Source organism: Mya arenaria, chromosome 13 (genome assembly GCF_026914265.1).
Source record: "Mya arenaria isolate MELC-2E11 chromosome 13, ASM2691426v1".
NCBI classification, from domain to species: Eukaryota; Metazoa; Mollusca; class Bivalvia; order Myida; family Myidae; genus Mya; species Mya arenaria.
This window is the reverse complement of record NC_069134.1, coordinates 47,652,586-47,665,483: the sequence shown is the minus strand read 5'-3', so window position 1 is coordinate 47,665,483 and position 12,898 is coordinate 47,652,586. Positions and strand designations below refer to the sequence as shown.

The 12,898-nt window shown below is 38.3% G+C and overlaps 1 protein-coding gene across 7 annotated transcripts in view; it reads left to right on the top strand.

Moving 5' to 3' along the window:
* The window catches only part of LOC128214543 (uncharacterized), a 124,200-nt gene that overhangs the window by 45,775 nt on the left and 65,527 nt on the right, over positions 1-12,898 (top strand). For all 7 annotated transcript variants that reach the window (XM_052921060.1, XM_052921058.1, XM_052921061.1 and 4 more), the window contains exon 2: positions 8,400-9,183. In XM_052921060.1, the coding sequence (XP_052777020.1) occupies positions 8,447-9,183 (737 nt within the window). In that variant the 5' untranslated portion in view covers positions 8,400-8,446. The remainder of the gene's footprint in view (positions 1-8,399; positions 9,184-12,898) is intronic.

The window sequence follows — 12,898 nt, the reverse complement described above, 5'->3', positions numbered from 1 at the left end:
GCCATGTTTCTTCGAGCGTTGTTCAAAAAGTTTACGTGGAAGGAGTTGTCATTCTTTCCCCGACGTTTTGTTTTAATCGACAGGCAAAATTCGGAGCGGAGGGAATTAAAAAGTTTCGGATTTCCAATTCTATTTTTTTCTGAAATCACGTATTTTTGAGCGGCGGGTTTGTTAAACGAACAATCAAAAAACAGTGGCCTAGGAATCTATAATTCAAATGATACTGAGGATGAGTTTCATTTCGTCCTTAAATGGCCAGTGTATGCAGACCTTAGGCGTCAATATATTCTGAAATTTTACTACGCTCACGCGAGTTTGATGAAATCCTCAACACTGAACAAAACATTAAGTTTTATAAAAAAAAAATTTTGGCTTTCCATGCCTTCTATTGCATTGTGGAAACATAGGCACTATAGCTGTCCCATTCTTTTATCCATTCGTTTGATAACCTACTTTACATACAATAAATACCATTCATATTAAAACCTTCATATTCACACGTTTTATAACTAGTCTTTATAGTGTTTTGCTTGTTACCATACCATTTTACTAAGACCTTATTCAGCAATTTTGACTCTGTGTCTTATTGATGCAAGATCTTATACATCAACTATGTCTTATTGATGCAAGACCTTATACACCAATACTGTCTCTGCGTCTTATTGGTGCAAGACCTTATACACTAATACTGTCTCTGTGCCTTATTGGTGCAAGACCTTATACACCAATACTGTCTCTGTGTCTTATTGATTCAAGACCTGATACACCAATACTGTCTCTGTGTCTTATTGATTCAAGACCTGATACACCAATACTGTCTCTGTGTCTTATTGATGCAAGACCTGATACACCAATACTGTCTCTGTGTCTTATTGATGGAAGACCATATACACCAATACTGTCTCTGTGTCTTATTGATGCAAGACCTTATACACCAATACTGTCTCTGTGTCTTATTGATGCAAGACCTTATACACCAATACTTTCTCTGTGTCTTATTGATCTAAGACCTGATACACCAATACTGTCTCTGTGTCTTATTGATTCAAGACCTGATACACCAATACTGTCTCTGTGTCTTATTGATGCAAGACCTGATACACCAATACTGTCTCTGTGTCTTATTGATGGAAGACCATATACACTAATACTGTCTCTGTGTCTTATTGATGCAAGACCTTATACACCAATATTGTCTCTGTGTCTTATTGATGCAAGACCTTATACACTAATACTGTCTCTGTGTCTTATTGATGCAATACCTTATACACCAATACTGTCTCTGTTCTTATTGATGCAAGACCTGATACCCCAATAATGTCTCTGTGTCTTATTGATGCAAGACCTGATACCCCAATACTGTCTCCGTGTCTTATTGATGCAAGACCTGATACCCAAATACTGTCTCCGTGTCTTATTGATGCAAGACCTGATACCCCAATACTGTCTCTGTGTCTTATTGATGCAAGACCATATACACCAATACTGTCTCCGTGTCTTATTGATGCAAGACCATATACACCAATATTGTCTCCGTGTCTTATTGATTCAAGACCTGATACACCAATACTGCCTCTGTGTCTTATTGATGCAAGACCTGATACACCAATACTGTCTCTGTGTCTTATTGATGCAAGACCTCATACACCAATACAGTCTCTGTGTCTTATTGATGCAAGACCTGATACACCAATACTGTCTCTGTGTCTCATTGACGCAAGACCTTATACACCAATACTGTCTCTGTGTCTTATTGATGCAAGACCTTATACACCAATACTGGCTCTGTGTCTTATTGATGCAAGACCTTATACAACAATACTGTCTCTGTGTCTTATTGATGCAAGACCTTATACACCAATACTGTCTCTGTGTCTTATTGATGCAAGACCTCATACACCAATACTGTCTCTGTGTCTTATTGATGCAAGACCTGATACACCAATACTGTCTCTGTGTCTTATTGATGCAAGACCTGATACACCAATACTGTCTCTGTGTCTTATTGATGCAAGACCTGATACACCAATATTGTCTCTGTGTCTTATTGATGCAAGACCATATACACCAATACTGTCTCTGTGTCTTATTTATTCAAGACCATATACACAAATACTGTCTCTGTGTCTTATTGATGCAAGACCTGATACACCAATACTGTCTCAGTGTCTTATTGATGCAAGACCTTATACACCAATTCTGTCTACGTGTTTTATTGATGCAAGACCTTATACACCAATACTGTCTCTGTGTCTTATTGATGCAAGACCTGATACACCAATACTGTCTCTGTATCCTATACACCAATACTGTCTGTGTTTTATTGATGCAAGACCTCATACACCAATACTGTCTCTGTATCCTATACACTAATACTGTCTCAGTGTCTTATTGATGCAAGACCTTATACACCAATACTGACTCTGTGTCTTATTGATGCAAGACCATATACACCAATACTGTCTCTGTGTCTTATTGATGCAAGACCTTATACACCAATACTGTCTCTGTGTCTTATTGATGCAAGACCTTATACACTAATACTGTCTCTGTGTCTTATTGATGCAACACCTTATACGCCAATACTGTCTCTGTGTCTTATTGATGCAAGACCATATACACCATTACTGTCTCTGTGTCTTATTGATGCAAGACCTTATACACCAATACTGTCTCTGTGTCTTATTGATGCAAAAATATATTCACCAATACTGTCTCTGTGTCTTATTGATGCAAGACCTGATACACCAATACTGTCTCTGTGTCTTATTGATGCAAGACCATATACACCAATACTGTCTCTGTGTCTTATTGATGCAAGACCTTATACACCAATACTGTCTCTGTGTCTTATTGATGCAAGACCTTATACACCAATACTGTCTCTGTGTCTTATTGATGCAAAAATATATTCACCAATACTGTCTCTGTGTCTTATTGATGCAAGACCTGATACACCAATACTGTATCTGTGTCTTATTGATGCAAGACCTTATACACCAATACTGACTCTGTGTCTTATTGATGCAAGACCATATACACCAATACTGTCTCTGTGTCTTATTGATGCAAGACCTTATACACCAATACTGTCTCTGTGTCTTATTGATGCAAGACCTTATACACTAATACTGTCTCTGTGTCTTATTGATGCAACACCTTATACACCAATACTGTCTCTGTGTCTTATTGATGCAAGACCATATACACCATTATTGTCTCTGTGTCTTATTGATGCAAGACCTTATACACCAATACTGTCTCTGTGTCTTATTGATGCAAAAATATATTCACCAATACTGTCTCTGTGTCTTATTGATGCAAGACCTGATACACCAATACTGTCTCTGTGTCTTATTGATGCAAGACCTTATACACCAATACTGTCTCTGTGTCTTATTGATGCAAAACCATATACACCAATACTGTCTCTGTGTCTTCTTGATGCAACACCTTATACACCAATACTGTCTCTGTGTCTTATTGACGCAAGACCTTATACACCAATACTGTCTCTGTGTCTTATTGATGCAAGACCTTATACACCAATACTGTCTCTGTGTCTTATTGATGCAAGACCTTATACACCAATACTGTCTCTGTGTCTTATTGATGCAAGACCTTATACACCAATACTGTCTCTGTGTCTTATTGATGCAAGACCTTATACCCCAATACTGTCTCTGTGTCTTATTGATGCAAGACCTTATACACCAATACTGTCTTTGTGTCTTATTGATGCAAGACCTTATACACCAATACTGTCTCTGTGTCTTATTGATGCAAAAATATATTCACCAATACTGTCTCTGTGTCTTATTGGTGCAAGACCTGATATACCAATACTGTCTCTGTGTCTTATTGATGCAAGACCTGATACACCAATACTGTCTCTGTGTCTTATTGATGCAAGACCTTATAACCCAACACTGTATCTGTGTCTTATTGATGCAAGACCTTATACACCAATACTGTCTTTGTGTCTTATTGATGCAAGACCTTATACACCAATACTGTCTCTGTGTCTTATTGATGCAAGACCTTATACACCAATACTGTCTCTGTGTCTTATTGATGCAAGACCTGATACACCAATACTGTCTCTGTGTCTTATTGATGCAAGACCTTATACACCAATACTGTCTCTGTGTCTTATTGATGCAAGACCTTATACACCAATACTGTCTCTGTGTCTTATTGATGCAAGACCTTATACACCAATACTGTCTTTGTGTCTTATTGATGCAAGACCTTATACACCAATACTGTCTCTGTGTCTTATTGATGCAAGACCTTATACACCAATACTGTCTCTGTGTCTTATTGATGCAAGACCTTATACACCAATACTGTCTTTGTGTCTTATTGATGCAAGACCTTATACACCAATACTGTCTCTGTGTCTTATTGATGCAAGACCTTATACACCAATACTGTCTCTGTGTCTTATTGATGCAAGACCTGATATACCAATACTGTCTCTGTGTCTTATTGATGCAAGACCTTATAACCCAACACTGTCTCTGTGTCTTATTGATGCAAGACCTTATACACCAATACTGTCTCTGTGTCTTATTGATGCAAGATATACACCAATACTGTCTCTGTGTCTTGTTGATACAAGACCTTATACACCAATACTGTCTCTGTGTCTTATTGATGCAAGACCTTATACAACAATACTGTCTCTGTGTCTTATTGATGCAAAACCATATACACTAATACTGTCTCTGTGTCTTATTGATGTAAAAATATATTCACCAATACTGTCTCTGTGTCTTATTGATGCAAGACCTCATACACCAATATTGTCTCTGTGTCTTATTGATGCAAGACCGTATACACCAACACTGTCTCTGTGTCTTATTGATGCAAGACCTTATACACCAATACTGTCTCTGTGTCTTATTGATGCAAGACCTCATACACCAATACTGTCTCTGTGTCTTATTGATGCAAGACGTCATACACCAATACTGTCTCTGTGTCTTATTGATGGAAGACCTGATACACCAATACTGTCTCTGTGTCTTATTGATGCAAGACCTTATACAGCAATACTGTCTCTGTGTCTTATTGATGCAAGACCTTATACACCAATACTGTCTCTGTGTCTTATTGATGCAAGACCTTATACACCAATACTGTCTCTGTGTCTTATTGATGCAAGACCTTATACACCAATACTGTCTCTGTGTCTTATTGATGCAAGACCTTATACACCAATACTGTCTCTGTGTATTATTGATGCAAAACCATATACACCAATACTGTCTCTGTGTCTTATTGATGCAAGACCTTATACCCCAATACTGTCTCTGTGTCTTATTGATGCAAGACCTTATACACCAATACTGTCTTTGTGTCTTATTGATGCAAGACCTTATACACCAATACTGTCTCTGTGTCTTATTGATGCAAAAATATATTCACCAATACTGTCTCTGTGTCTTATTGGTGCAAGACCTGATATACCAATACTGTCTCTGTGTCTTATTGATGCAAGACCTGATACACCAATACTGTCTCTGTGTCTTATTGATGCAAGACCTTATAACCCAACACTGTCTCTGTGTCTTATTGATGCAAGACCTTATACACCAATACTGTCTTTGTGTCTTATTGATGCAAGACCTTATACACCAATACTGTCTCTGTGTCTTATTGATGCAAGACCTTATACACCAATACTGTCTCTGTGTCTTATTGATGCAAGACCTGATATACCAATACTGTCTCTGTGTCTTATTGATGCAAGACCTTATAACCCAACACTGTCTCTGTGTCTTATTGATGCAAGACCTTATACACCAATACTGTCTCTGTGTCTTATTGATGCAAGATATACACCAATACTGTCTCTGTGTCTTGTTGATACAAGACCTTATACACCAATACTGTCTCTGTGTCTTATTGATGCAAGACCTTATACAACAATACTGTCTCTGTGTCTTATTGATGCAAAACCATATACACTAATACTGTCTCTGTGTCTTATTGATGTAAAAATATATTCACCAATACTGTCTCTGTGTCTTATTGATGCAAGACCTCATACACCAATATTGTCTCTGTGTCTTATTGATGCAAGACCGTATACACCAACACTGTCTCTGTGTCTTATTGATGCAAGACCTTATACACCAATACTGTCTCTGTGTCTTGTTGATGCAAGACCTCATACACCAATACTGTCTCTGTGTCTTATTGATGCAAGACGTCATACACCAATACTGTCTCTGTGTCTTATTGATGGAAGACCTGATACACCAATACTGTCTCTGTGTCTTATTGATGCAAGACCTTATACAGCAATACTGTCTCTGTGTCTTATTGATGCAAGACCTGATACACCAATACTGTCTCAGTGTCTTATTGATGCAAGACCTGATACACTAATACTGTCTCAGTGTCTTATTGATGCAAGACCTGATACACCAATACTGTCTCTGTGTCTTATTGATGCAAGACCTTATACACCAATACTGTCTCTGTGTCTTATTGATGCAAGACCTTATACACCAATACTGTCTCTGTGTCTTATTGATGCAAGACCTTATACACCAATACTGTCTCTGTGTCTTATTGATGCAATACCTTATACACCAATACTGTCTCTGTGTCTTATTGATGCAAGACCTTATACACCAATACTGTCTCTGTGTCTTATTGATGCAAGACCTTATACACCAATACTGTCTCTGTGTCTTATTGATGCAAGACCTTATACACCAATACTGTCTCTGTGTCTTATTGATGCAAGACCTAATACACCAATACTGTCTCTGTGTCTTATTGATGCAATACAAAAAGTATGCTTGTTTTCGCAGGTACCATTTTACTTACTTGACGTAATTGTTCAATATAATTTTATGTTTTAGACGATGTGCTTGGCTTAATGAAAGTCTGTTATGTTTTGTAATGCACACATTGCAGTTCTAGGGAACGTTTGATTGATTGTCAGGTTCATATGGCAGTTTTCTAATTTGATTTCACTCAGCATTCCCTTGTGTGATGTCTTTTCAGAACCAAATGAACTAGGGCAGACAGTTTGTAGCACGTTTTAATTTAGGATTAGGACTTGGGGCATTGATCAATAACGAATTAAAATGCAACTGCGACTGAAAAGATTATCCACTACTTGAACCTTTAGCAGGGGTGTGATTCTTTTATAAAATTTATTTTGTGAATGTCGTTTGTCTTGTAATGATTTAAACTTCTAAGACAAATGTAATGCAAGTCACGATCGTTAAACCTATATAAAGGTTAGAGACTAGGTATAACATGATTATAACCGCCAAAAGTAGCTAAGCCACCAGTGCAATTAATAACAGCAAATCTTAGACCTTATACAAAACGGATTACGGATTGACTTGATCTACTAAAAGTGTACTATGTATGTGTTGTGTTTATGTAAATCAAGTAGTACGTCGAAAAATATGTCATTTTTCGGAGAAATATAATCATAAAAATCTAACAAGTAACTTTAAAAGGTAAGATTTTTTTACATTTACAATTAACAGACAAGACAACAGGTCCGTTTTCTAACTACAAAAAAGAGGGTCCACGAACAGTCTCAAGTCTGACTGTAGACCCAGAATCAGAAAATGAAATTCTTACAATGCGAAAAACATTGTTTATATGGTTATATTCTTTTTAAACAAAAGGCAAGTAACACTTACTCAAGATTTTTAGCTTTGAGTGTTTAGTTTGCACTCAGACTTCAGCCTATTCGTAATCATTGGCCTAGATTATAAGTATCTTTCATGGCCGAGAGTGTAAGATACGTTCATTCCTATCGAGCGTAGGGTGCTTAGCGGAAACGAGGTTTACCGAGTTTTCGCAAAACACCCTGCGTGAGGGTCGGGATCAACCTATCTTACACATGCGGCTATGGTAGATGCTTTTTCTCCCATCTCAGTTAAACAAAATTAAGTTAAAATGTATTTTGTGCTGAAACTCTTTTGTGCTTTGTGAAAATAACTGCGTATGGATATGCGATAGCACGTGGTTGTCATGGATATGCGCGCAGTGATCCAGTTAATGTTAATAGTCAAATCGGTCTTTTTAAATAGTTCTAAGGAGAATGAAGAATTATTTCTTTAATGGTGCGTAAAAACTGTTTTATGGTGACATTTGAAGCGAAAAATAATTAATAAGCGTTCTAAATATTGCCAAAAGACAAGGTTTTCATGATGCTACAGACGACAGTTTCAACAAGGGAGGTAATTACAATGTGTTGACCATGAAAAAGGAGATCCATCCGGGCATTATTATCTTGGCCCGGGGGCAAGATAAGAATATCTAGCATGGTTAAATTATTGGATCTACTTATCTGAGGTGGGAGAAAATGACATTAACTATTTTCATATTCTCATCACGGTATTATTATGTTCCAGATCTTGAATGACGTCTTCGGTGTCGATGTGATGGCAGATACCACCTTATGAGATTTTCACTGCACGAAAGCCAGACAAGACTGCGAGAGGAATACCAGAAATCCAGCAGCCAAATGAACGGATCATTTGCCTCGTGGCACTGTCTCTTCTTGGCGAGTTTCTTCGCCGCTATGTTCTACAGTGCTAGATCGGGCAACAGCGTGTTAACCGATTGTGGGGGCGTGTTCACGGCACCACAAGGCGTTCTCTCAACACCTAACTTCCCCGATCCCTACCCGTGGCCCATCTCTTGTGAATGGCTTATTCACGCGCCTCCTAACAAACAGATTATAATCTACTTCACACAGTTTTACATGAAAGACTCGGTATTCGTATCAAGATATGATGCCTACAAAAGTATAACTACGCACGTTGGTCAAGAGAATTTGGGTGAAATCCTTTGGGAATATGACCTTTCCATTCCTCTAGTAACCCATAAACCGTACCTCCTCTTGCGTATGGACGTTGATTTTATAGGTAACCGTCACATCAGAGTCATCGACCATCTTCTAGAGGTGTTTGGCTTCAACATTACGTACGAGATCATTGACTACACTGCCCCAGTAAAGCAGACCTGCTCAGTGAAGGGTTGCTCCTACCTCGGCAAATGCCTGGCGGTGCAAGATTTCAGTGACTTCTACTGTGAGTGTTTTGATGAGAAGTTCTTCGGGGACGAATGCCAGTACGGGCCACACTGCGACCCAAACAATAACTTAAATCTGTGTCTGAACGGAGGAAAATGCAGGTAGGAAGTTTTGATTTCTATATATTTTTAACTGTGAAATTATTGTGAGTGCGCAACGTTTTCACTAAGAAAGCAGTTTTCTCAAATTTTAAAATACATTTATTTCAGTAAATCGGCTGTCAGCCGTTATTGATTTAAATCATTTGAAATTATAGATATAAACAGTGGCTGGCCCATTTAGTAGGTCATTTGCACAAGAAAAGGCAGACCACTTTGAAAGTTAAAGATTGTTATTATGTACTTGCGCACAATATATTGTTGTGTGATAAATGATTATGCCATTATGTCCCATCAAACCATTTATTTGTGTAAGTACAAACTAACAACCTTTAACCTTTCCGTAACGTAACTTTGTAATAACGCCAAGACACGCAAATTATTGAGTTCATAACTTACTTCTAAATACATGGTTGTGGTGTAATAGAATTACATCCAAATTTATTTTATTTTGCTGTTAGTATTTATTATACCCCCGACAAACAGAGTTTGAAGGGGGTATATTGGAGTCACCCTGTGGTCGGTCGGTCGGTTTGTCTGTTTGTCGGTCGGTCCGTTGCAATTTACCTTGTCCTGAGCATAACTTAAAAACTACTGGAAGAAATTGGATTAAACTTCATACAATGGTAGAGCATAATGAGAGGAAGTGCAGTGTACAATAACCATAACTCTATTCTTGCTTATTACTGAGTTATTGCCCTTTGTTACTTTTTTTTGTCCGGAGTATAACTTGAAAAGTACTGAATGGAATTCATTGGAACTTCATACAATGGTAAAGCACAATGAGAGGAAGTGCAATGTTCAAGAACCGTATCTACTTTAGCTAATTACTGAGTTATTGCCCTTTATTTGTTTTTTGCTGTCATTTTTTTTCAGACATTAACTTGCAAACTACTAGATGGAATTTATTGAAACTTCATACAATGGTAAAGCACAATGAGAGGAAGTGCAGTGCACAAGAACCATAACTCTATTATAGCTAATTACAGAGTTATGGCCTTTAATACTTGTTTTCTTTTCCCGAGCATAACTTGAAAACTATTTGATGAAATTTAATAAAGCTTCATACAGTGATAAATCATAATGGGAGCAATTTCATATCAGGGCGGCGTTCGGCGGTATTAATCACCTTCAGTGATAGCTGTAGTTTTAATTAGATTTTAACACGAATTCTTACCAATGCCTGTATATTTATTTATGCTTTTTTTATATAAAATTCCCTCTTTTTCTATCTATGATAAAAACAATTATATCCGTACACAAAGGCATACAGCACTGGATTTATGAAATCGATAAAGTACTGATAATTAATCTAACCTGTATGTTTCTTTGTTTTGAAATTTAGGTATAGTGAAGCCTATATAATAAAGTATTACTTTTTACATTCGATTTTATTGACAGTTGCTTATAGAGTTTCTTGAAGTTTTAATAAATTACAAGGAATATCATAAAAATGATACTCGGTGGTGGTAAACTAGTGGTTTAATATATGACTACACTAGAGGTTGTTCCGGGTTTGATTGTTACCGGTAAGGCGATGATTACCTGGGGAATAGAAGTGCAATGCAATACAGTATTTGACAATAATTTTTTCAATTACTTGTACACGTTTTCGGATAACGAACTCGTTTTACGTGGAGACGCTTTGACTAAGTTATGTCCAATACGGCGTCCTTGGTCAATGGAGATCGATCAGCCAGTATCAATTCTGAAATTATAACATATTTTTAGCTGTCTTGTCATTGTGATAAGCCTTAAATTAACATCTTAGTTTGCATAGTTGTTCCCTAACAAGCCAATAATATAAATTATTTTAAATGTGTTCGATGTTCGAGAAGTTCTATTTTTGTATTTAAAGTTCATTGTTTAAATCGTTAAAAGATAACCATTAAGTTATTGTTGAAGATTGTTATTGTGTACATACAAAATAAAAGATTTGTTGCGTAGCAGTAGGATAACCATTTATTTTGTATCAGTTTTTGATGGTTTATATTATAATGCGCAAAATACCCACTAATTGGCCCAGCCACGGGTTTATATCTACCGCTTCTCCTAAATTATTAATGGCTGGCTACTGATTTACTGATATAGATGTATTGGAAAACCTGAGAGATACTGCCTTCTTATCGGACAAAATATCATGTTGAACTTCTTGATGCTTGCATTTAGCTAATACAGTAACATCATGAATTACATAATGCATTCATAATATAACATAAAATCACCGCATATAGTTCGTCATCACATATAGTTTGTCACCGAATACAGGCCACCGCATATAGTTCGTCACTGCATACAGGCCACCGCCTATAGTTCGTCACCACATACAGGCCACCGAATAAAGTTCGTCACCGCAAACAAGCCACCGCCTATAGTTCGTCATTGCATACAGGCCACTGCATATAGTTCGTCACCGCATACAAGCCACCGCATATAGTTCGTCACCGCGTACAAGCCACCGCATATAGTTCGTCACCGCATACCAGCCACCGCATATAGTTCGTCATTGCATACAGGCCACTGCATATAGTTCGTCATTGCATAGAGACCACTGCATATAGTTCGTCACCGCATATAGGCCACCGCATATAGTTCGTCATTGCATACAGGCCACTGCATATAGTTCGTCACCGCGTACAAGCCACCGCATATAGTTCGTCACCGCATACAAGCCACCGCATATAGTTCGTCATTGCATACAGGCCACTGCATATAGTTCGTCATTGCATACAAGCCACCGCATATAGTTCGTCACCGCATACAAGCCACCGCATATAGTTCGTCATTGCATACAGGCCACTGCATATAGTTCGTCACCGCATACAAGCCACCGCATATAGTTCGTCACCGCGTACAAGCCACCGCATATAGTTCGTCACCGCGTACAAGCCACCGCATATAGTTCGTCACGGCCAACGAATAAACTTCGTCACTGCATACAGGCCACCGCATATAGTTCGTCACCGCATACAGGCAAACGAATAAAGTTCGTCACTGCATACAGGCCACTGCATATAGTTTGTCACCGCATACAAGCGACCGCATATAGTTCGTCATTGCATACAGGCCATCGCATATAGTTCGTCACCGCATACAAGCCACTACATATAGTTCGTCACCGCATACAAGCCACTACATATAGTTCGTCACCGCATACAAGCCACCGCATATAGTTCGTCAACGCATACAAGCCACTACATATAGTTCGTCGCCGCATACAAGCGACCGCATATAGTTCGTCATTGCATACAGGCCATCGCATATAGTTCGTCACCGCATACAAGCCACTACATATAGTTCGTCACCGCATACAAGCCACTACATATAGTTCGTCACCGCATACAAGCCACTACATATAGTTCGTCACCGCATACAAGCCACTACATATAGTTCGTCACCGCATACAAGCCACCGCATATAGTTCGTCAACGCATACAGGCCACCACATATAGTTGGTTATCGCATTACAAGCCACCACATATAGTTCGTCATCGCATACAGACCACCGCATATAGTTGGTTATCGCATTAAGGTAACCGCATATAGTTATTCACCGTATACAGACCACCGCATATAGTTCGTCACCGCATACAGGCCGCTGCATATAGTTCGTCACTGCATACAGGCCACCGCATATAGTTCGTCATTGCATACAGGCAAACGAATAAAGTTCGTCACTGCATACAGGCCACTGCATATAGTTTGTCACCGCATACAA